Source organism: Plectropomus leopardus, chromosome 13 (genome assembly GCF_026936395.1).
Source record: "Plectropomus leopardus strain MGB_pleo_1.0 chromosome 13, ASM2693639v1, whole genome shotgun sequence".
In the NCBI taxonomy this organism is placed as follows: Eukaryota; Metazoa; Chordata; class Actinopteri; order Perciformes; family Serranidae; genus Plectropomus; species Plectropomus leopardus.
The window spans coordinates 14,007,360-14,033,129 of NC_142188.1; the positions used below are offsets into that span (position 1 = coordinate 14,007,360).

Genomic DNA, 25,770 nt, shown 5'->3' on the forward strand with positions numbered 1-25,770 from the left:
CCATCACACTCAGCACTTTAAAACGGAGTGCTGAAGAGTTAAAAGTAGTTTAGAAAAACACATCCTTGCACAGTGGGTGCAACTTTTTGGTTGGGTTGAAAAACCATACCCTCTTGCTCTCTAATCTTGCCTGCATTGATCAGACCCCCTCCTCGTGCACGCTGAAGCTTCCAAGCTCAGCAGGCCGCCGTACTCTAGCTGCTGAACTAGCCTTGACTTTCATTTATGGTGAAGAAGCAAATGATGCGAGAGTAGAAGCCCGAAGGAAAGCCGTTTCAGATGACTTGTCAACCAAGCTGCTAGTTCCACATCGGGCTGTTGTCTCGACATGACGAGTCCAATAAAGTCAGTCTGTTGTGCTTGAAAGCTGTAGCTGTAGCACGGACTATCTGTTCCCTGCCCATTTAAAAAGCCAGTTATTTGATGTTCACAGATCAATGGTATTACCGTCTGCCAAGGTAACAGTGTGTTGCCATCAGTCACAGTGTAGCTGGACTTCATTACTTCAAGAATGACATGTTTTTAAATCTCAGTCATGCTAACACCCTACAGGAACTTTGAACAATAACTGACTTAGATTTCACTTTTCCTTCTATTTTGTATTTCAGGTTTCATTAGGACACCAATAGTTTTTTGTGCAAAGTGATATCGTGAAGTTGCTTTATAATTCATGATTGCGGTGACCTGCTATCCATGCGAAAGCCAACAGCTCTGACTTCAAACAACCGAGCTTCAGCACAACATCTGGTCTACGAGGAAATGTTGCCTTTGTTAATGAAGTGATAGAAATTGATGTGGCAGACAAAAGCCCATGTACATTACGTGTCTCACTCAGGTGGTATTGAAGTATACCAGGATGCGCTCCCCTGCAGCCTTTTGTTGCTGCAGAGTGAGTTGCAGAGCATAAACAATTTAATAGAAAAAGACAATTCTTTCTTTATTAAAGGTGTTAAATGATGCTGTTTAATGTGGTGATTTTATCAAGTTTCATATTTTATGCTATACCGGCCCCTGGGGTCTTTGAACTGAGCTGTGTTTTTTCCTGTATTCCTTGAAAGGCGTCAGTTGCCACATTGTTAACACTTCTCTGGTGTTAATTTCTTGTAGGCAGGTGTTCTCGTCCTTCTCCTCCCAATTACTCTGGCTTGGTTGTGACATTTATTGTCACCAGTATCACTAATATGAATATTATTGTTACACAAAAACCTTCTTTGTCCTAATGAAAATGTGAAATTCAGATCTTTATCATTAAAGATGCTATAATAAATTTTATTTATATGAATGTACGAATCATTATATGGATCGCATCATGATTACTTGTATGTAAAAATTGTTATGCATAGTGATGAACCCAGTTAGATTTACCACCCAGTTTTGCAGTTCCCCTCAATTATGCGGAGAGTTTTGGCATTTTTAACTCAGGGTTCCCACACTTAACTTGACTTAAAAGTCAAGGTACTAAATTCATAATTCTAAAAAATAAGGCCTTAATTGATATTTAAAAGTCTTAAAACATTATTTAAACTGTAGAAAATACTAAGACACGAGAAGGAAATTTTAAGTATCATTTCTTTCTGACATTGCATTATTAAATCTCAAAATAGTTGGTAACATCTTTCTTTTTTTTTTTTTTTTTTAATTAAATAACCAAATGCCTCTTGTAATGATGTCACACTGATCAGGATAGCAAAACATGCTGCACACACTTTTTGTTTCTGGCAGGGATGCTCGGACTATGAAATCCACTGTTGAGGTTGAGGGCTGCAAACTGATTATTTGACAGATATACTATATATATGTGATGCAATTGTGATGTGAGTCACAACATTAGTGGGAATTGTCAATTTTGCATTTCATTTTCATTTAAAATATGACAGGACAATGTACACAATGCTTGGTGTAGTGACATAACAAAATGTTTTTTAAACTGAGCATGATGGGAATCCTACATGCAGAGTGAGAAACACAAAATTTCTAGAAAACCTGACAACAAATGTAAGACAAAAAAGTCATGTCTTAGGTTACAATAAACATAATAATAGACTAACCCTTTGTAGCTGATGTTAGTTTCTTCTTCAGTTTTGATTATTCTTATAAGTCCTAAATCTAACTAATGAAGGGATTCTAGTATCCCTTAATAAATGGTATATAATATTGACAATGTCTGTTTTCACAAGTTTATAATCACTTAAAGAGAAGAATAGATTTGTTTTTTTATAACTTTAGAATGAGCCATTTTGATTTAGATAAAGCCATTTGTGTTGTCGTGTCAGACAGTTTAGTTCTCCTTCATGCTTTGCCTACAGAATAGTGTCGAGCATTGAAAACTACACTGAACAGACGGCAGGGAAACTCCTTAGACTTGCAACCAGTTTTTGATATGTCATATTTGTCTTTATTATTAATATTCCAGTCAGTAACTCCTGTAACAATTGCTTTTATGGAATCATCCATCTGTTTAATTGCTGTGGCTAAATGTGATGACAGTTTTATTGATGAGGCAACTTAATTCCAACAGCTGATAAGGCTGGATCAACGGGTCGGTGAGAGTGGGAATGAATCGTAATGTGTATTCTGTCGCTCCTTTCATTTGTCTCAGGTGTTCATCCTTCAATAACAGAACCCCCCCCCCCCTTCTCTTCATACAACACCTTCATTTCTCAACAGTAATCTCTTCACCCTAAGCCCTTTAAGTCGCCATTAAGCCCTTATTCATTCTTACATAATGATCAAATTCATCCCAGTCCATTTACCTCCAAGGTTTAAGATTTACAAAGGATTAGAGGTTGAAAAATCAATTTGCTTGCTCTTGGATGTCAAGTAATCCAGTTTGGAGATATGTTGGTGCCACTGCAGTCTAATGGGCTATGCACTACATGGTAGCTGGCATTAAATGTGACACCTTTGTTAAAATTCAAAGGGAAAGATATGCTAATAGGCCCATATAGGCCATTAAATTCAGAGGGTAACTTCTGCCATTATGCGGCGTATGGTGTAATCATTGAAAGAAGTAGCCTTCGTCCAGTGATTTCAAATAGCTATTTAATGGCTTATGTGACATGCTGAACTTCAAACACCTGTTTCACACAGAAATATCTACAAAGTGAATATTGTATCACTGTATTGATGCGTTAACTGCAGCCAGAGGGCTTCACCTTTCACTTTCAACATCCCTCAGAGCACAGAAAACTTTTCCAGCCGGCAAAGTTGGAAGCAAATTATATCAGACTGTAATCCTGGATCCCTCCCAAGCAAATGCATAAAGTTAATTGCCATACAGAATGGGGGATATATTTTGTCCTAATTTTCAGACTGCTGCAGGTTGTTTTATTGCGTATGACAGTGTCCATGAGGGTATGACTTTTGGAAGGTATAAAGGCTGTTTTATTGGAAGACCATAAATCTCTGCAATCCAGTCTGAATACCTGGTACCATAGTTATAACAAGCTACATGGATTATCTCTGAACTAGTGCTCACATAAGGGATTTCATACATTCAGCATAAAGTATAGCAGAGTCAGAGTTCTCTTAGTCAGCTTATTCACAAAGAGGACAAGTAATTAGGAAATAAAGCAAAACTGTGAAGTTTAAATGCATTGCATTAACAGCAAAAGCTTCCCAGATAATTTGTTGCACATGATTTAAGAGCCACAATATAAGTACAGATATCCTGCAGGTAAAGACACATGATTATGACAGAAAACACTAATGAACATAAAGATAAAGATGAATGATATTTATGTATGTGACCCTGGTTCCCTCCCCAAAAAGCCTATGAGATTTTTCCATTGGATTTTGGGTCATTGCAGAAAATAAGCTCTGTGGTGAATAAATGTTTATGATACTTACACATTTTGTTCAGCGAGATAATCTTCACAAATGACCACCACTGTTAGGATTTTTGAAGCCTTAATGCAATCGCCAAAAGGAAAAAGCTTATGTAAGGCTATAAACAAACTACACTATAGTCGCATTGCCACCACTACAAGGCCATGTCGGTGCGAATTGGTTTGATGGTGTTCTGAAGTCCCATTTAGCCTCTTGTTAGAAACCGTCTTTTTTAAGACACTTAAAAGTTTCAGAGTTCACAAATGGGGTATTTGCTGGCGTATTTTATGTTGTAGAACAAAATGTTAAAATCTCTCAATCAATCTAGTGTTAACCACAGACCTTATTTCAGGCTTCTAACCAAAAGTCCATTAAAAAAACATTAGCTTTGAGATGAGGGAAGCAGAGCTGCTGTAATGTTAACTGATTTCTGGGTGTTTGGACTCATTCATGGGGATCTCTATACTATAGCTGATAGGCCAATCTTTTATAATAGTACTCAGCCATTAGGAATAGAGTGTTAGCCAGATAACATGACCGCACAAGGATTCATAAGTTAGCCTATCATAAATGTTGTGTACTGTAAATTAAATGTTTTATTTGAAATTTGGCAAATTAATCTTTTGTAATAATATGTTGGATTCATTTTTATGTGCATTTTAAGACATATAAATACAAAACAATTAATTAAAACTTTTATCAACTATTAAATTACTAATCAACAATTTGGCAGACCCTCTTCAGTTACTCTGAGGACCCCCTGTGAAGACACTGAATATATTACTGTGGTTCATGTTAGAGCTGAAACAATTTGTAGATTCATCAATTAATACATCATCAGCAATCAACTATTAATGTGTTTGATTGTTTTAAATAATTTCAAAAGAAAAATAAAAAACATGTTCTGTTTATAGCTTCTTATTTTGGGGGGATTTCTTGCTTCTCCGTCCTTTATATCTTTGTAAATAAATCATTGTAAGGTTTTAGGCTTTTGATCAGACAAAACAAGACATTAAAAGATGCTTTCTTTTATGCTCTGGAAATATTAAAAATTGGGCATCATAACGCTAGTTTCTGTATGTACCAAACAAAAAAGAGGATCCTTTTATTAGATTTCATTAGGGATTCTATTCATTGATACAAGAATGAACACTATCAGTTAAAAAAAATCAGATACTGAATAGTCTATATTTAAGATGGAGTACTGGCACAGAAATGTTTTGTAATGATTAATCAGAGTGATTGTTATTGTGTTTTGTAGTTTTGCAAGACTGAAGTATATCGGCAGACAGTTAGTATTGACTAATCAAAAAGTGTCGTTTTTTTAATTGATTTTACAGGTAATGTTGAGTTGAAAATGAGTTGACAATACATAAGGGACGTTAAAGTGCCTCATGTGTGTCACTATTGGTGTCTAGAGGCTTTTATTTAGCAGATATGAGGACGACCTGTTTGATATGAAACCTTGAAACTGACAGCTATTTGGCATTTCTACAAACGGAACAAGCAAGGTTTTAAAAAGTTCAAAATTTATTGCTTGCATGATGGAGTTCTTACTTGTTGCAAAGAATGTTACCCCGAACACTCATAACGCGCGATAATTATAGGATAGCTATGAAAAGATGCCCAGAGAGGCTTCCCCAGAGAACGATATGATTTGCTGATTTTACGATTGCACAGTGCAGGCAGGGCACTGCTTGAACAATTAATTTGTGTAAAGGGTGAAGGGCACAATGTGAACAACTGTTTTAAGGACTGTTGAGATTTTCTTAAACGTCACTTATAAAAAAAAAAAAAGCATTGTTTTGGACGGAAGTTATTATAATAATGATGAGAAAAAGTAAATTGCAAATTGAATGTACATAAACAGCATTATATGCATATGCAAACACACAGGCTTTGATTTAGTTAGTTAGTTTCTCTTCAGATGAAACAGGGGCAAATAGTCCACAGTGATTTGTTAATATCTTGGTATAATTTACAAGACTTATGTAAATCTACAGCTTTTTATGTATATTAACTGAGGGCTTGTTTATTGTAAACCACATACCACACATAAACTTTTTATGATCCTCCCCAGAAAAGATGCACATGATATTTATGTGGTCTGTCTCTTTGTGCCTGGAATGAATTATATTATTTATTCATTTAGTTATAGTTTACCAGTAGCTGGTAGTCTGTTGGGTCTTAAAACTGCTATTGCATGCGTATGTGGTCAGCTTTTCTACAGAGAATATATGCACAACATTTATAAGTTGACATGCCGTCACAGTTTAGTTCGTTTTTTAATAAAGCTATGTCTATCAGGGAGCTTAAAAGACATGTGCGTGGACAGCTCAGCTCTTTTGTTTCACTATGTGACACTTTATTACTGCTATTCACAAAACTGATGACACGGCTGCTATGAAGCTCCTAATCTGTTTGATCTGTTTCGCAGGTGATCCTCATGTTGACAAAGTACTACGACTTCAACTCTGGCAGAGTAACAGAGAGTTCTTTATGGAGGTAAGATCTTCTGTCTGCTGTTACATGTGATTTCAAAATGAAATCTGCTGCAGAAAATGACACATTAAGTCAGTTTGGGGTCTAAGAGACACCAGCTGTAAAACATGGTTAGATACAAAGCTTTTTTAAATGCTTTATACCTGTGATTCGTGTTTATAGCACTTTTTATGCATCACTAAACTCCAAATAATTTAATTTGGATTGCTGTTGTTGGAGTATTTTAACAGGTCGGCAATAACTTAAACTACCAAAAGAGCCCCCCATCGTCACGTACAATGACAATAAGTCAGCCAATTAAGTCTGAATCAGCATTACTAAAAGGTCTAAACGAGCATTCATTAATAAGCTAAAATGTAAATTAACATTGTAGCATTGGTGGTGAAAGCTAATGAATCTGTTCATGCCCTATTACATTCTCTATTTGCCTCTGACTTTTCCCTTTTTGAATTTTGAATCCATAGCTTTTCTAGCTAAGGACACTGTTTATTATAAATATGATTTTTCCCTAGCTTGTTTCTTTTATTGATATTAGGCTTCAAGGCTATAACATGATGACAACTTTTCTGACTGTGTTAAATCTTCATGATAAAAGAGAAAGAATGTGCATCGTATACTGATGTATTGATACTAAGGAAAATTAGTATTAAAACAGTTTCAAATATTCGGAATTAGTACATATTGATGAATCAGTGTTTCTGACAACACTACTAACAAATTCACCATATAAACTCCAAAGGTGACATTACGTTAATGTTGTATATAAAACTCGTTTCCACTACCACCATGTGGCAGGTTTAATGTGCAAACCCAGTGTGTGGCAAAGAGAAAGGCTGCCACTTAAATACGCTTCCATTTATTGGAATTTAACAAACTCTTATTTATATGCCAGTGTCATCAGTGTTAATAATTTAATAAATAATTTGTATTTTCGAAATTCTCTTTAATAGACTGAAAACAAAAGATCCCTATAAAAAAACAATATTCCAGGAAACCAAAAAATGTTTTTATTTTATGCAGTATAAAACATTTCAAATCTGCGTGTGTCTGAAATGTTACCAAACAACTGAGGCCAACATCTATTATGTTGGCAATTCATTTAAAGACGTAATAATTTTCAGTGTATCTCTGCTTGAAAAACATTTTCAGGCGTATTCACCAATCCTCTGTTTGAGTTATTAAAACATGAAAACCACAAACTTTAGATTATGTTTTTACCCCAAAGCATCAATAATAATAATAATCATAATAATAATAATACCTCCTCATCCCCTCTCCATGTATGCCACACAGGATATTCTTGTTTATTTTGATAATTAAAAAAATCTCCATTCATCTAGCAAATTGCTTCATGACTTCTGCTGTTGCAATTTTCTGCTTGCCTGAGATGCTTAATGATACCATCAGCATCTTAACTAGTAGGTGTTTCTCCCTTCCCCTTTGCTCTCCACCACAACCTATTTACTTTATCCTTATAATTGAATTTTAGGTCAACTGATTATGGGACCACATATGAGAAACTTAATGAGAAAGTCGGGCTGAAAACCATACTGAGCTACTTGTACGTGAGTCCCAACAACAAAAGGAAGGTCAGTATGCACATGCATCTTATGAAAATATGCCACCTGAATTGTATAAATCGGTCAATTATTACCGCTGTGTAGCAAAGTTTTTCTCATTTTCAGTACATAGCAGCCCTGCAGGAGTCTGCACCATGTGTCTGTTCCAAGCATTGCACAAGTACACATAAGCCCTGTGGAATGGATGCTGTCAAGGTGGGCCACTGATTCCCCCGTCTCCTTTCTTGTCTCGTCTCAGATCATGTTACTTACCGACCCGGAGGTGGAGAGCAGCCTGCTCATTAGCCTTGACGAGGGGGCGACCTATCAGAAACACAGCTTAGCCTTTGATATCCTCAGCTTGCTTTTTCACCCCGAGCAGGAGGACTGGATCTTGGCTTACAGCCACGACCAAAAGGTAACGTGTAGCTGTCAGGCGGCATGAAATAGCAGGAATAAAAACTGAAAATGTGACAGAACAAAAAAAAAAAACAAAAAAACCTCTGGCTGCTGAATCATGCTGTTGTATAGGGTTCACTTGTTGTTTAGCATGCACGTTAGCCCGGCGTAAGTGCTCTGCCCAATCTTTCAGTCTGATTATATATCACAAGGCTGTTGGGTCACAGCAAAATTAATATCTCTATAAAATGATGCAAAACATAGGTTGTTGTCACGGTCGAAAGCATTCATTTTGATAACGGCGGTTACTCTCTTCATGGGCAGAGACATCTGCCACTTAAGCCAAGGCTGCAGTTGCCAAAATAGAGGCAGCTGATCACCTGCTCCCCTAAACAAGTCATAAGGCCTGGCTGCAGACTCTAACTCTGAATGGATGTGCCCCCGACAACACAGGGGAAAGTTAACAAGGGAGACGCGCCCAAACAATTCACAAGCTCGCACGCAAACACACAATTGCGAGCATAAACACACACCTTTCATTACTCTGTGTGAGAACCCTGCTGTCTGCTTTACTCAACACCACAGACATCAAACTCGGCCTCCCCAGCCTGCTATTGGAAGACTTGATTTTCCAAGAGAAAAACATTCAAGGTCTGAGAAGTGAGATAAATGGTGCAGGGAGGATGATGAAAGCTGCATTGAGAACCAACGTCGGGTCAAAATATAAATGCTCCAGAGAAGTTTGCCTTCAGGTCATCCTGGACGTCTTTGTAAAGCTAAATTTAATCCGATTTTTTTCTTCATAACTGCTAGAATTAATCAACGCTCGGATTTATTTTACATTTATTGATTGTCTGTCTTTTAAGAGTTTACAGCTCTTAGATAAGTCAAAATGATGTTGCTCATCCTTGTAAAGTGCCGAGTTTAAGATGCGTACAGCTCGATCATTATTGGTCAAGATGACAGGCCCCTTGAATGGTTGGACACAAGTCCAGCTTTGCAGTAAAAAGAAATCTAATGGCTTTATGGAATGAAAAGAGTACAATGACAGTTAAATCAGTGATTTTATAACACCAATTAGGCCGAAATCCTGCTGAGTTACTGTAAGAAGGAGACACTTTGATTTTAATACAGAAGCCAATTTGTCTGTCCTCCCTTTCCTCTTTTCCAAGGCATCAGAACGAATAATCTTCATTATTTTCTGTTTTATTTTCTTCTTGCTTCAGAGTATCACTGTGTTATTATAGGGACTGATGGATTTTCTCATCACTGATACATTTTCACAAAGTATGCACTCAGTATAGCAATATTCAAAACAACATCAACACACTGATGCCACAAAATCTACAGACGTTGACAGCTGCTTGATAATACCCCTAGACATAAATCAGGGAATAATTCTCTTGGATATTCTGACTTGGAACATTATTCTTTATATTGTAATTCATTTGGTTAATGCATTCCTGTCATTTTTCAGCTCTATGTCTCTGTTGAATTTGGGAGGAGATGGCAGCTTGTGCACGACAACGTCGTCCCCAACAGATTCTACTGGTGAGTTCAACAATCAGTCATTTGCAGAGGGTTTGTCTTTCTGGGGAAGAAATGCTGCAATATTTGATATGCTCTGAAAACACTGTTAATAATAGACAAGCACAGAAAAATTTAACACAAATCAGTGAAAATGTATGCATTTTTAGCATTCTGCTCACAGCACTAGTACAGAGAGGGGATGCCTTCACTGTGAATGCTCTATGAAATATGTTTATTTATATGTATATTTTTGCTGAACATGCTTACATTTTTTCTCAGATTGTGGATACTGAAGTTTAGTAAACATGAGTAAACACTGCATTAATATTACATGTTTCTGATCAGGGGGCTGCACATTTACAGTAATATCGACAAAACATTCATGTTATTGAGTCAGATTGACATGAGCAAGTTTCGAGTGTCAAGTATACTTTAAAGAAATGTCATAAAATTTATTGCAGTCAGTGGTGGAAAAAGTACTCTGATCCTTTATTTAAGTGAAAGCAACAATACACCAATGTTAAACAACAGGTCAAATATCTGTATTTAAACATTTACTTAAAGGTCCAGTGTAGGATATGTGTGGCATCTAGTGGCGAGGTTACAGATTGTGTGTAGGTGAACTACACTGGCCAAAAATGCGAATGGTCCTGTCAAGAGCCAGTGTTTTATTTGTCTCTTCTGGGCTACTGTAGAAACAACATATGAGGACCAGCTCCATATGTAGATATAAAGGCTCATACTAAGGTAACAAAAGCATAATGATTCTTATTATTATTATCCAATGAAAACATAGCTATCTATATTTCTGCAAATAGATGCTCCTGAATCCTACACACTGGACCTTTAAGCTAAAGTATTTAAGGAAAATGTACTTAACGTATCAGAATTAAAAGTACTGCCCCCCTTTGACTGATAGATTATCATATATGACATTATTATATTGTTAATATAAAAAATATAGATATAAAATATTTAAAAAATGTCATCACTCACTGAAACCTTATCTGAAAATGTTATTAGCATATTGCACGTTTTTTAAATGTAAAATCATAATTCTAGTATATATATCTATCTATGACTAATATCTAGTCATAGCAGTTGTCAGATTAATGTATTGGAGTAGAAGTATAAAGAAGCATAACATGAAAATACCACAATAAGGTACAAATATCTTAAGCACACCCCTTAGATTTACTTAGTTATTTTCCACCACTAATTACAGTAAAATAACTGTTTAAATGAAATCCCATTACTTATTTATATCACAATGTTTTTTTTATTAAATGCCAAACCAAGCTGGATTTTATGTGAAAAAAGTATTTCTTTCTTTTGTTTTAATTTCTACATAATACAGTAAGCATCTAATTAACACATACTAATTAATATTTTATCCACTGAATGCAATCTCCTCATGAAATATTGTTAGAATAATGTGTTACAAATGAAATCAAATCCAAATATTATCAGTTTGTAATTTATTTAGTGTGATATTTGATGTATATTGCATAGAATCAGCATTGACAATGTGGCAAAGAGCTTCTGAGTGTTTCTCAAAGTGTTTTAGCAGTATTAGCTGTTGGGTGCTGGTACAGGGATTATGGCTCAGGATAGATGTTTAATTTATAGTAGTTTTTATAGTTGTTGGCTACAGAATCACTTTCACACGTATAGGTAAAGAAGCAGAACCAGAGATTAATCAGAGAGGTTGGAGTGACCTAAAGTACATGTTTTTGCAGCTTTTGCATTTGTCTGGGAAACACAATGACCCAACACAATAACAACACATTTCCGTGAATAAAAATCACTTCAGGGAAGAGATGATGATGAAATAGATATTTGACAAGACTATCTCTTGTTTAATGAGGCTGATATTTTTATTCTTAAAAGACAGGTGGATGCAAGATATTTGTTTCTTATGGGGGTTAAGTAGTAATCTATTACATCCACAAGTTGGTGACTTTGTACTTGGTTATTTGTGTTATTTAGTTTTACAAAATCCCAGCCCAAATGGACTTATAAGACACCAAAGACATAGTTTTTTTTTTGTAATGATCTATTCAGAAAAACTAATCAGAAATGAGGGACTCATTAATAAAGAGTATAGCCCCTAAATCATCACATAATGAGCAAAAAAACATGATCAGTCATCTTCAGTCTCATCTAAATCACATAACAAATGAAGCCTTTTCTCTTTAGGGAAACAATTAAATTTGTTTCTGTAGCTAATGGTAACGCACCCAAGCTCAACTGTGCACAAAGAGATCTTTGACTCTTAGTTAAATTCTGCATCACAAAAGGCTGACGCTGTTTTCCATGAGAGAATATGCTTGCAAATTAGTTTAGTACCAAACATCAATGCACTATCTTTCCTCATACTTCAGGAAGAATTAGCACTGAGCTTCATAAATATTACACTGCAGCCTGTTTTTGAAAAATAGAAAATAAATTAATCATGTCAAAAAAAGATTTCACCTCACTAACCCAAAGATGTCCATGCAAAAATATGTTTAAGTGAGCTGCTGTATTAACAAGTCAGGTATATGTTCTGTCAAATTAAAAGTATACATATAATATACACTTTATAGTCTCTTTTCCACTGCACCAAAAAACCCTCATCTGTCTTTATTTGTAATGGAAAAGGTCACCTCTGGTTCAAATAACTCTGCAATAGTCACAGGTATTTATCTGCTTCAGCTCCAATCAGCAGTTATGGAAATCCATCACTCGGGTGGACACCCTAATTTTAGCCTCTTTGCCAACGAGATGCTATAATACCGCACCACAAAATACTGTCCATCTGCATTCAGGCAATGCTCAAACATGGACCTAAATTACTCAGCATCAAGTTTCAAAGGGAGACTGAAGTTACCACTGTAACATTTTCACTGACCTCCATGCTGCTTTATACTGTTCATTAACTTGTTTTCAGGTCTTGCGTCAAAATTTGTTTTCCCATCGAACAGTGTTTCCATCCTGTTAATGGCGAAGATCCTTCCTCAGTGGTTAGGGTCGGGGCCAAGTGTTTGAGGAGGGTTCAGGTAGTAGGAAAAACATGACACACCAAAAACTAAACACACCCTCAACTGGCAATAGGAAAGGAGAAAATGACCCTTTTTTTTTTGGAGGGTCTTCTAGTGTTTGAAAAACCTGCGTACATATATTAATTTGGGTGGAAAGGGGTATATATTTCCAATTACAATTTATAGCTTGAGTTTATATGCTAATTCAGGACAATGGTGTCTAAGATTTCCTTGCATCATCCTGAGGTTGAGGCGTTACAAGATGGATCAATCGAAAACATAATTTTTGATGTCCACGTGCACTTCCTTTTATCATCGAGGAAATAAGTCAATCAAAGCACGCCAGGAAAAAAAATCCTCCTCACACCATCAGAGATCAAGTATGAAAGCATTTCTTTCATCATATCCTGCAGTGCTCATCTTATCTAGGAAAGAAAAAAAAATCTGACAAACATGATTTACAAAACATGTTAACAGCCACCCTTCGCTAGGCAGACATACTGGTATGTTAGTTATTGGAGAACACTGTGTAACATTGCAGGGGTTTATTTAAGAGCAAGCGCTGCTGTTCACTGATAGAATTGGATGAAGTATTTGACAGAAAGTCCATTAAAAGAGATGGAGCTGTGAGGCAATTACAGAGTGCTGAGGGAAGCAGGACGGGGGCTTTTTATATTATAGTTCAGACACGGTATGGAGAATGAGAAGAAACCCATCTTCTGTCACAACAGCTGCTATTAATACAACAAGTGGTCACTCCTGTCGCTCGGCACGTCATGAAGAATCTACCGAAAGTGAATGAAATGGCAAAGTGCACCTTAACCATAAACCGCAGTGCAGGTCAAACGTCCGTCAGGCCAGTGTTTAGAGATAAGGTTGATGTATTATTGCTCCGGAGAGAAGAGAAAAGATCACAGCAGCACCTCTTATTTCCCATGCTTCCTTACAAATTCATCTAATGTAAACCAGAAATATTGCAGAAACTATTACTGTGAGCAAAATACATTTATTTTTTGAACAGTTTCCTCAATTTTCTTTGTTTTTGTTATAATTATTTGCGCAGCATCACTTTGTCAAATATGCCTTGGGACAGCAACAAAGTAGTTGATAAAGCTTTTTGCCTCGACGCCTTATTAAACCGCCTGATGTTCAAAATAAATAACAAGAAAGTAAAAAATTGGAAGACAAATGCTTTGTAATCAAGTCAACTAAGTGAAAAGGTACTGCATACTGCATAACCTAAATCAGCAGCTTCCAAACTAGGTGTCAAAACCTCGAGTCCCTAGATAAATCTGTGGAATCACAAGATGATAAAAGTGGTAACAAAGAGAGAGACATGATTCTGTTACATAAAAATAATTATTCTACATTTTTCTCTAATGTTTGCTTTTTTATGCCTCTGCTCACATGGATTGCCCATTTGTTTGTTCCACTCTTTTGAAGCAATATTTCAAGAACGGCTTGAGGGTATTTCCTCAAATTTGGAACAAATGTCCACTTTGAATCAACGGTGAACTTATTAGAATTTGGTGGTCAAAAGGTCAAGGTGACCTCACAAACATGTTTTTGGCCATAAATCAAAAATTCATATGCTAATTATGACACAATTTCAGATAAATGTCTAATAGAATGAAATGATGAAGCGATGACATTTTAAATATTAAATGATCAGCTTCACTGTGGCATTATATCGTTTTGCAATAATACTTTTATGTACATTACGTAACTCAACAACATAAGTTGAGTAAGTATGCTTGTAAGTTAACTTGCATTACTTATGTGTATAAATTAAGTACATTACATTAGAATGAGTCAACATTGACAATTTAATTATAAACCATGTTAGTATTAGTGCATGCAATGTCATGGATAAATGGTCACTTTCCTTTAAGCAGGAGTCTAAAGTTTGTTGCATGTTTGCCATAATGTTACAGGTCCAGACTGGGTTTAGACAAAGAGCAAGGAATGATTCACCTGGAGATCAGCGTCTCTGATGGACGTGAGTAATTAAATTATGTTACCATGGCAACACAGAAAACTAGATTAGTAGAGATTTTAATTAGATTTCACACCAAATTGGCAACATTTGTTACGATTCCTGGGGTGTAAATTCATAACCCTTCATTTCAGAAAAGGAGTGAGTGAGAGTTTTTATTTTATTTTTGCTGTACTAAAACTTGCCTCCCCATCTGAGTTGGCTGCATGGAGACTCTTCATACGATTAAGCTAATTCATTTTTCAAGGGCCGGGCTGTGACTTGGCTCTTTTTATTGGCTACAGTGCAGAGAGGAGGGAACTTCCATAAGGCCTCGTGTGTTAATGCCCTGTCTCTGGGGAGACCGCCTCATTTGGCTGACGCTAACACACTGGGACAGCTCTCTCTCTACTTTATCTATTAGTGAGAATAAGGATTGGCCTCCAAAAGTTTTGCCTCTATGGCTCGCTTAATACCATCAGCATAAGCTAAACCTTGATCGTGAACTACAGAAGGTTGTTTGTTTTTCTCTTTGTTATATTTTTAGCACTCATTTCTTGCTTACCCACAGGGTCACAGTACATAACTTGTAAACTTCAGAATTGCTCTGATGGAAACAAGGGCAAGCCTTTCCCTGGATTTATCATCCCTAATTCCCTGGTGGTTCAGGATGAATACGTTTTCATCCAGGTGGGTTTTTATTGCAAGGTCTGGCTTCATTAAAGGACAATTAAAAGCTGTAAAACCACTGCATTCATTCGCATCTTAATGTACAGCCATGTTTTTCATTAACTAAAAGGGGCCATTATCCTGGGAAAGGATGGCATGGAATTGAAATCACCGTGTTGTGTATTATACTACGACTCCACTCTGCCATAATGCACAACATCCTAATTAGTAGCGAACCCAGAGTTTTGATGGTGGTTTAAATTGTTTGATACATGCTGCTAGCAATCAGTGTACACAGTGAAGTTTATGAATATTTACCTGAAATGTGATTGAACTGCAAATTGCACTGTATTGCTTTTTTCCAGGTGCCAGTAGGTGGCCAGTCTGTCCATTATGTGTCCTATAAAAGAAACGCATTCTATCCAATGAAGCTTCCCAAGTACACTCTGCCAAAGGTAAGACTGCTGAAGAGGGTGCGGTATTTCGTGATGTTGAGCACATGCAGAGAAACTCGCAGCAGAACAAGTGCAGCATTAATTTTTACTGTGAAACACTCTATTTATTCCTTCAGGCTGTTTGCGGTATCACGATGACTTAGTGAGGGCTGATTTTAAGTATGGTTATTCCCAGTTACTCATAATGTTTGCTGACAAATCCTTTAAATTGTGTTCCCTACATTATTATCCTCCTGAAAATTGATTCAGTTATGCATAATTACATCTTCAGATCTTGTGTTTATTTAAGGCCCAATCACGGTTTTTAATCAGTTGCCCTCTCGTCTGCATCAACAGATATTTACTTAAAAAATGAATGTGTTGCACAGTTTCTCCCACATAACTCCAAAGGAACTTTCTGAAGCAGAAAAGTCCATTTGCATTTGCACAAAAACAGTGTTCTGCACTGAATACCATTTGCTGAAAGCACAGCAGGGAGGCTTAGTGATTTTAGAGGCCGTGTCACAACAACAGGAGAGATTTAGTGCCCACAGTGTGTTTCGATCAGTCCAACCATCCATCCATCCATGTATACTGTCAAAATTTCCTTGAGAGGGACGCACATCCCCTACCTCGCCTCACTCTGGAGAAGGGATTCAGTAAAATTAAATGGAGCCTGTCTTCATTTTTAGTGCATGGCATGAAACGCCTTAGGTCTAATCGCTGCTGATCCTGACTGAATGATGTCAAGAAGTGACGAATCGCTAGCTTGCTGCTCGAGCTCTGTGGCCACTAGGCCCACACTAATATGCAGAGACACTTTTTTGTTGAGAGAACTCCTTTGAGTCTATTCTTAAACCCTTTTTGGCATCCTCAGTACTCATGAATTTCACATTTTTAGGATTTGCAGATAATCAGCTCAGACGACAACCAGGTAGTGGCAGCGATTCAGGACTGGCACCAGAATGACTCCTACAACCTGTACATGTCCGAGTCCAGAGGGCTGTTCTTCACCCTGATGCTGGAAAACGTTGTGAGCAGTGGAGGACCAGAGGGCAACATCATGATAGACCTCTATGAGGTAGGCAGGGACGCTGCTGTTATTTACATGTTATCATGTTATTCAGGCATGCTGGACCAACTCAACTCACAGGCCTGGGTTTATATCCACTGCAGTTTGCAGGGCACTATGTCATATTCATGAATGTTTACTATAACGCTTTTCATGCTGGTAATAGGTGCAATTATACATGTAAAAATAACTTTTTATTCTTCTACATTGTAAACTTAAGTGTAATCCTACACCGGAAATTCACACAGCTCAAGAGTCAGAAGAAAGACAAAGAGCAAAAAAAGTGATTGAGTTTCCAAGAAGGATACACATTTTTACAAAAACGCAATTTGTATAAAATATAAATAAATGAAATTATATCTTCATAAACCATATACACCTTTTTTCCTTAGAGATTCCAATCCCAATACCTGAACTTGCGTATCAAGTGATGCCAAGTACAGATGCAATACCATTGCATGGAAAAAAATGTAGTAGCTGTATACTACTTACCCTGAATGAGGGTGAAATGGTCTCTGCTCTGTGGCAATGCTCAGATCTAATGTGCTGTAAAACATGAACAAGTATATACAGAGAAGTTATTTTCTAACACCAGTGCCACCCCTTGATACTAAAGATTTTTAACGGCGAACATGACACTATTTACCAGAAACAATTCTTTGCTTCTCTGAAACAGTAGTTTCCAGTGACTCCACAGCACAACTTGCTGTGTAGGCTGCTGTTTTAGAGCAGCGAAAAAGAATTGATTGCCAGTAAAACTGCTGTTATACAGGTGTGAAACTATTTTAAAGGTTAGCAATAGATTACGTGGTACTGGATCAGTGCAAAGACTCACATACTCGTCGATACCCGACACAGAACAAATCTAGTTCCAATGTTACTCCTAATTTATTTTACCTGTAATTAGTACTGGAATTAAGTTAATTGAGTGACAGAAAATCAATTTTCAACAATTCTGATAATCGATTTAGCATTTAAATCACAAACAAAAATTACAAACATTTTCCTGCTTCTGGTTCTAAAATTTGCTGCTCAAAGTTTGATCAGAATTGATCTGACTATATTATCTCAGGTTTTGAACTGTTAGCCTGACAAGAGTGTGGCCATTCAGTGATTATTTTTATTTACTATTTAAACATTTTTTGATTTATCAAATTATTTGTTATATCTATACATTGTGAGAAAGTAGTGGAAGTTGTCCACTGTAATCTCCTAGTGCCATTGTTAGCCAACCGACTTTCAATAATGATTGGACAAGTTAAGCAGGAAACTGGATTTTTGCTTAATAAATAACTTAGACCACTAATTGATTATCAGTATAGTTACTGATAATTTTTTTGCCAATCCACTTATTGTATTTGGTCTAAACAAGAAAATAATGCTCTGACCTTGTAAAGCTGAAAAATCAGAATACTATTTGACGGATTTATCAATAATGAAAATAAAACTGAGTTGTAAGCTTCAGGAAAACCCCATTTAGCTTTCTTTATCAATCCACTCACATTCACATGCAATTTAGAGTCTCCACTCCACCAAACTTTCATGTCTTTTATCATGAAAAGAAACTGGAATTCTTATTTTAAGTGCACCATACAAATTTAAATTCCTGCTTTGGGAGCTTGAACAATAACAAAAGACTCTGACAAGTAAAGTACCCTCACAAAAAACTTTACTCAGAGTTAATCTTGATTTTCTGCCATTCTTTTCTTAAGTGTACCCTGCGCTCGATGTCTTACACGTTCCTACCATAATGGAACAGCTGTTGGTACATTGCATTTCATTCTGCTGCATCCCTTATTTGCACGTCCTGCCTGCTCTTATTATCTTTTTCATGAGACATTGTCACACAGATAAACAAACATCTAGTAGGTTCAGTCTTCAGGTAATGCTCCATCTATGCACAAGTTTAGGAAACATTCGTGTCGTTTAAAGTCGAGTCACAATGCACGCAAAATAGCAGTTTTAATTGGTGCCCTGAACATGTTGTATCTGTGTTGACAGATGTGCTATGAAGCTGGGCAGTGACTGCACACGTATGCATCACTTTAGATTATCCTCATCTGCAGCCAGCAGAAAAAGCATCACATTGTTACAAAAACACACCTAAGATAGCCATCAGCATTAGTTACTCCCACTGCTCACTGACCTCCAAACACATTTTATACCCATAAATATTCAGCTGCAACCACCAGTAGAAGATATTAAATGGTGATTCTTCCCTTGACAAAGATCTGTGCTCTTTAAATGGAAGAGAAATGTGAACTCAAGTGATGGCTGCACGTGAGATTCAGCATCTCCGTGCACATAAACACAAAGAAGAAGAAATATCTCAGGGCTGTGCCATATGTTGTTTTGATTCAGCAGAGTCCTACAGATGGTCCAAAATAGTGCTCCCTGTCAGAAAAACTATCACTTTCAGACATCTCTTCCTCTCCGAACTAGGCCTTCAGCTTTACTTAAGTCTGAATAATTTACGGTTATTTTTTTTTCTCCCTTTTTTGTTATTTTCCCCCCTACCGCTCTCTGTCTCTCATGTTCGCAGGTTGCCGGGATTAAAGGGGTGTTCCTGTCAAATAAAGTTGTTGAGAACCAAGTGAAAACTTATATCACATACAACAAGGGGAGAGACTGGCGTCTTCTTCAGGCTCCAACAACCGATCTCCAGGGAAACAAGGTCTATTGTGAACAAGTAAGTGGGCCACTGACAAGAGATAGATTTGGTTATTTGGATTTCCATTATCTGCTCAAAAAATACTACGCCCAATCATGCTATGCTCTGGTCAAAGAGTGCAAATAAATGTGAATCACATCAGCACGGCTCAGAATATGTCAGTAACTGAAGAGACCTTTCAGAGGACTTAACATACTGTCACTCAATTGTAGTCCACTATATATTACACACTTTAAAGGGCACTGAAGAAGAAGGGCACTCATTCAAAAAAATGAAGCTATTAAGTCAACATTGTTCTATTATTTTTATTATTAGTAGTAATAGTATAAAGGTAGTTATCATATATCTCTGAGCTTAATTCTGATTAGTTGATGACAGTAGCCTACAGTCTGTTTCTATGTACGCAGTTCTGATCATAGACTAGTGAAAGCAATAAATTATGTTTTAAATGCGGAAAATCAATTTAAATCAATATTTTGAGTCAAAATACACTTTTTTGAACATATTATTTAACAGATAATTTTACAAATTAAGTCAGGATGACAGTCGTTTTACTATGACTGATAAGACAAGATAATCTGGCTAGTTAAAATTCTTTTTTTGTTTTTATTCATTTTTAAGGGAAGATTTAGTCAAAAGGCAAAATCTTAACATAATTGTATTGTAACAAGAGAAGACACTACTTAAAGGCATAGTGTCGAAAACTAGACAGAAACAAATAATAATACACAGAAATAAAATAAAAAAATAAAAATAAGGAGTACAAACAAAAGTGGCATTTAGCTAAAATGAAAATTAAAATAGTCTTATATGGATGACACATAAGTCATAAATAAAATTTAGAAAGGCACTTAGTCCATTTTATTTGTCCAAAAAAAGAGGTTGGACAAACATATCACATCATCCAAATTGCTTTTAATCTACTGTTGATACACGCAGGGGTCCGGGAGTTCTAGGTGGTCTCCAGAAAAATGGGGAATAGTTTATTTTCACTATTCTATAATTCACTATAGATGTGAGCCCAGTGTGAGTATAATTCATAAGAATAACTATTCTGATCATAGGTTTCACTTCCTCTAAAGTTATCTCTATAACTGATCTTAATCATATCAAATGGGACCTGCTGGTAATCAGTTTAAGGGTGGAGAACCACTGCATATCATAACACCTTTTTATTTTCTTCTTTAACGTACTTTGCACATTCTGACAAAATGTTTTTCATGTTCCAATTCCTTTCTCAGATATCTCTGTCATAACAGTTTAACTATTCATTTTTTTCTAAATTAACAATAAAACTATTTATTTCAATAGATAATAGCTTCACAATCATTTCAGTGTGCATCTAATACTGTTTGCGAACCAGGTCTGTATTAAACCTTTCATCTCATGTTTTGACTTCAGCACAAACTAATCTCCTTGTGTTTGTGTTTTGCAGCCTTACTGTTCGTTACATCTACACCTCCATGTGTCAGAAAATCCTTACACCTCGGGAAACATTGTCAGCAAAGATTCAGCTCCGGGAATTATAATAGCGTCAGGTGAGGAGATGATTTGATTTGCACACCAATATTGTTGTTTACTCTTAATGATGGTCCTCCATTGTTTCCCTCAGCACTTCCAGACAAATCTGTTCTTCAGTTCCTGTTCCCAGCACTGTCTTTCTCAGCCGACAACAGTTTTCAAACTGAAATGAGATCAATGTTTGTTGCACATCTGTTCCATGTTACTTTAGTGGAAAGAATAAGAAAACGTCTTTTCTGAGTAAATACTGAAAATTCAAAAAAGCACCTATACTGAAATCGTGTTATTCTACTTTTGGTATTCAGGTGTGGTTGGACCTGAGCTGACCAGTAATAATGTTAGTATTTTCATCACATCTGATGCTGGAAACACCTGGAGAGAGGTACAGTATGATAACTGTAAGACCTGCATTTCTGCACCAATACTTTTTGGATACATTACTTTGCTGAACCTCTGAACCACTTCTGTTTCCTCTAAATTTTCCCTCAATATAATACAGAAGCTAAATGAAAAATATATGACTTTAGTCAGGCATTATCTGAATAAAGAATAAGAATCTGACTGAGCTTTCAATGCCAACTTTCAGTTCTCGCTTTTCAGTTCTTGGTGATACAGCAACAATTGCAAAGAAATAAAGAACTGAGGTTTGACACCCAGCCTTGTGAAGCATTGCGCATCTCTGATCTGTAAAACAAACCAAAAGCAGCGTACAGATTTTTTGCCATCGGCTTAAGACAACAAAAAAAATCAACAAAAGAGAGCAATGCTTGCTTGACGCTTTTGTTTATTCACACAACTGAGACTCTTGTGTAAAGAACACTTGTGGTAGCTCCTTGTTTTAGTGTGTAGGTGTAAGTATGCATGTTCCTTATGTTGTCATCAGCGCATACTTTGTGTGGATTTTTCTGTGGTGAGATAAAGTGAAGCTGGCGGTGTGTGTGTATGTGTGTGTGTGCAGGTTTTTCAGGAAGAGTACAGCGTGTTTTTCCTGAATCAAGGAGGATCTCTGGTGGCCATCCGACACACACCTCTGCCAATTAGACACATTTGGTAAGGCTCTCCAAGGATGTACCGCATCTTTTTCGAGACTATAGTCAATCTTCAAAACAAGGAGTGAGACTGCTTTTCTGCTGAGGATTTTCTTACTGAATTCAACTCTATTTGCGGCTGGTCTGTCTGTGATCCAACCATTGTTCTCTCCCTCAGGCTGAGTTTTGATGAGGGCAGAAACTGGGACAAATATAGCTTCACCTCCTCTCCGCTCTATGTTGATGGGGTGCTGGGGGAGCCTGGAGAGGACACCCTCATAATGACGTAAGATATAAAGGAAACCATGAAGATCTTTATGTGTGTCTAGATTGGTAATTATTGCACTGGGTAATTATATATTACCCTGACGAAGACTTGGCAGTGTACATAAATATTCTTGAGTCTATTTAATGTGGTTTTGAAACGGTTTCATAAGCCTAAAATGTAGAGGAGTTTCTCAGCCCACAGAGGAAAATGGATTAAAGTCAGTGAAATAAAATTACACAAAGTGAAGTTTTTTTTTCTCTATATATCTGCCCCATATTCCAATTGTTTCTGACCTTTTATTCATTGTTTGCGCAGAATATTCGGTCATTTCAGTCATCGATCTGAGTGGCAACTTGTCAAAATCGACTTCCGGTCCATTTTCCAACAGCGATGCACATCTGAGGACTACATGGCATGGCAGTTACACAATGAGGTAAGAGGATCTTGCTGCTGCTATTCGCTGATTAAACCCAAGTGAATCTCTTTGATTCAGTCACACAATGAAAGAAAGATGGTACAAGACAAAAAAAGAAAAAGAGTAAGAAATCTCTGAAATGTTTATGATGCATTATTCATCACAGGGTGAAGTGTGCATCATGGGAATGAAGAGAATCTTCCAAAAACTGAAAGCAAACGTTCGATGTGTCAAGGCCAGAAATCAGTATATTTCCCAGATGTCAGACTCCTGCCCGTGCACGGAGGCAGATTTTGAGTGGTGAGTTCCCTGCTCTGCAGCTACACTTTTCACTTCATTAAATCCAATGCACAACACTTTATCACTCTCCAAAGGCAGAGTCTGTGAAGCAAACCTAAGGCACAACAGAGTGTTTGAAGATGATATTTTATGATTTACAACTCGTTATTCTTATTTCTGTTATCCTTTTATCGACTTAGGATGTTGGTTTGTACTATGATTTAAGATGATGCCATTGGTAGTTTTAAATCTTGCGTGATCTTGTGGTCGTTATTGTGGGGCGGGAATCACTAGAGCCCCCCAATATATTATCACAATACTTAGGCCAGGATACAATATTATTGCAATTTTAAATGTTTTGCGATATGCTTAGTATTTTGATAACATATATTGCGATTTATTACCTGTTTTAAACTGCACATTTATGTCCTTAAAGGAAAAACTTGGTCGTCTGTTTTTATCTAATACGTTAAAGTTTTTCTCACCACTCATACTGTAGAACTTCCAATTTTAACTACAGTTTGCATGCAGTAATTAATTTAAATAACATGATTTTATAATGATTTATATTAATGATCACAATCACACAACACCATTCAACTGACTGAAAATATTGAACGAAAGTGTTGAATCTCAGCCCTCAACACTCAAAAATGCGATAGCCGGACATTTCTGCATATATCTACTTATATCAAGTGCACTTGAATAGATTTGCATAACGGATGAAACTTAAGCCTAATTTTAGAGTCTATTATATTATTATATACCCCTGTATTTCTAACAAGTGCCATGTCAGGTCAGAACTTGTGCTACTTCTATATCTCTTCACTCTGCCTCATTTTTCTTTCTGATAAATAACCAGCACCTACTGGTATATTAAACAAGCTTAACACCACTTTATTACCAAAAGGCTTATTAAGGTTTCCAACTGTTTCTCCTGAGACTGTGTTTCCCTGATCATGATGAAAGAAATCTGACAGATCCCTCCGACTTTCTCAAGGTATAATTATAGTTTGTGCAAACACACACAATCCTTTTTCTGCTTCAGAAGCTTGATACATAAAACATCAAATCTCAAATACTCTGCCGTGCTGTGAAAAGTTTACTTGAGCCTAAACCACCTCTATACACAGTAAACATGCACTTATGGTGTGTGATTCTCTTTGAGCTGCGTTATTATATTTTATATATTAAATAAATAATGGCTAATCTCGATAACTCTAATGCATCTTTTTTTGTTCCAAATGAAACAGCGACTACGGGTTTGAAAGGCAGATTGACGGAAGCTGCGCTCCTGCTTTCTGGTTCATCCCTTCAGCAACATCTAGAGACTGCCTCACCGGGGACAGCTTTCTCAACACCACAGGGTACATCTGATTCCTTTGTATTGACAAGAGTGAAGGGAGTAATGTTGTAAAAAATGTCCTTGGTAACATCCATGCATGACTTTCTTGAAAATCACCTGCTACTCTTTGTGGAAACAGTTGTTTTTGTGCTCTTCACTATCCAAGATAGGTTCTTAACCTTCGAGATAGAAGGAAGGAGCAGACTGGAGGAAAATCTGAACACAAATAGGATTTCAAATTGCTGTGAGGGTGACTAGAAATAAAAATAACCAATGAACTACCTGCTACGATAAGCCAGATGCGCCTGAACATCACATGTGGCAGATTAGAGTGTAAAAGTTAGCAAGCAAGTAGATTTAAAATAACTTAAAGTAATGGATAAATAGTTGAAACATCGACATTTTTTCACAACAGCTAAGTGTTTGCTTTTTTGGTTTGTTTTTGGAATATTTTATTTTCAAATTTTTGATGAAACAAGATACAAATTACACACATTAACTCACACAAACATGGCTTCACATCTCCTCCCTGTTTTTCGCCTAAATATAAAAAAATAACGTATTCAAAGAAGTTGGCACTTAAATTTAAAGGAGAAAAATAAGGACAAAAAAAAAACTTAAATTCAAAAATTAACACAGCGTAAAATAACAAGAGGCAATGTAAGCAACCTATTCATATGGGTCGAATAGGAAAGGTGTTGTACTCATTTCTGAGAGTATATGTGATCTTTTCAAATGGCCTTAAATTCCAAAAGAGGATCTAGCTATGAAGAGATGAAAATGAGGCTTCAATACAATTGCTATACACCTCCTATCAATGCATTAAGCTGTTTGTAAAAAACACTTTTTTGACAGTTTCTTAAATGTGCAGTAATAGTTTTAAGATTCCCCAGTAAGCAAATTTGCAGATCCAATGGGAAGGTAAAACATGAAGTTTTGTCACAAAATCACAGAAGTTATGGCAGAACCATCCCTCCTCTATACTACATCTTAAACACGTATTTGATTTGAAGTTAGGTTTGAATTTATGCAATCTGTGTGGTGTGAAATAGAGTTGGTGAAGAAAGTTATAACAGCGCGATTTGTATCTAACATTTATAGTAGCTGACTCACTTTTTTGGCACAACTCTGACCAAAGCTCTGCATCAATTGTTACATCTAATTCAAACTCCCATCTCTCCCTAGATTTATGCAACCGCAGCTTTGAAGATCCGTCCATCAACGGAAAATACATTTTTGAAATGAAACCAAG

At 36.5% G+C, this 25,770-nt stretch overlaps 1 protein-coding gene across 1 annotated transcript in view; it reads left to right on the forward strand.

Moving 5' to 3' along the window:
- LOC121954446 (VPS10 domain-containing receptor SorCS1-like) overlaps window positions 1-25,770 on the forward strand; it is a 60,144-nt gene that overhangs the window by 13,254 nt on the left and 21,120 nt on the right. Inside the window, exons 2-17 of the mRNA XM_042501942.2 lie at window positions 6,266-6,333; window positions 7,820-7,919; window positions 8,149-8,307; window positions 9,766-9,839; window positions 14,776-14,840; window positions 15,388-15,506; window positions 15,851-15,940; window positions 16,821-17,000; window positions 19,534-19,680; window positions 21,098-21,200; window positions 21,489-21,565; window positions 22,142-22,233; window positions 22,390-22,497; window positions 22,795-22,912; window positions 23,061-23,194; window positions 24,427-24,540. Of these exons, the coding sequence (XP_042357876.2) occupies window positions 6,266-6,333; window positions 7,820-7,919; window positions 8,149-8,307; window positions 9,766-9,839; window positions 14,776-14,840; window positions 15,388-15,506; window positions 15,851-15,940; window positions 16,821-17,000; window positions 19,534-19,680; window positions 21,098-21,200; window positions 21,489-21,565; window positions 22,142-22,233; window positions 22,390-22,497; window positions 22,795-22,912; window positions 23,061-23,194; window positions 24,427-24,540 (1,748 nt within the window). The remainder of the gene's footprint in view (window positions 1-6,265; window positions 6,334-7,819; window positions 7,920-8,148; window positions 8,308-9,765; window positions 9,840-14,775; window positions 14,841-15,387; window positions 15,507-15,850; window positions 15,941-16,820; window positions 17,001-19,533; window positions 19,681-21,097; window positions 21,201-21,488; window positions 21,566-22,141; window positions 22,234-22,389; window positions 22,498-22,794; window positions 22,913-23,060; window positions 23,195-24,426; window positions 24,541-25,770) is intronic.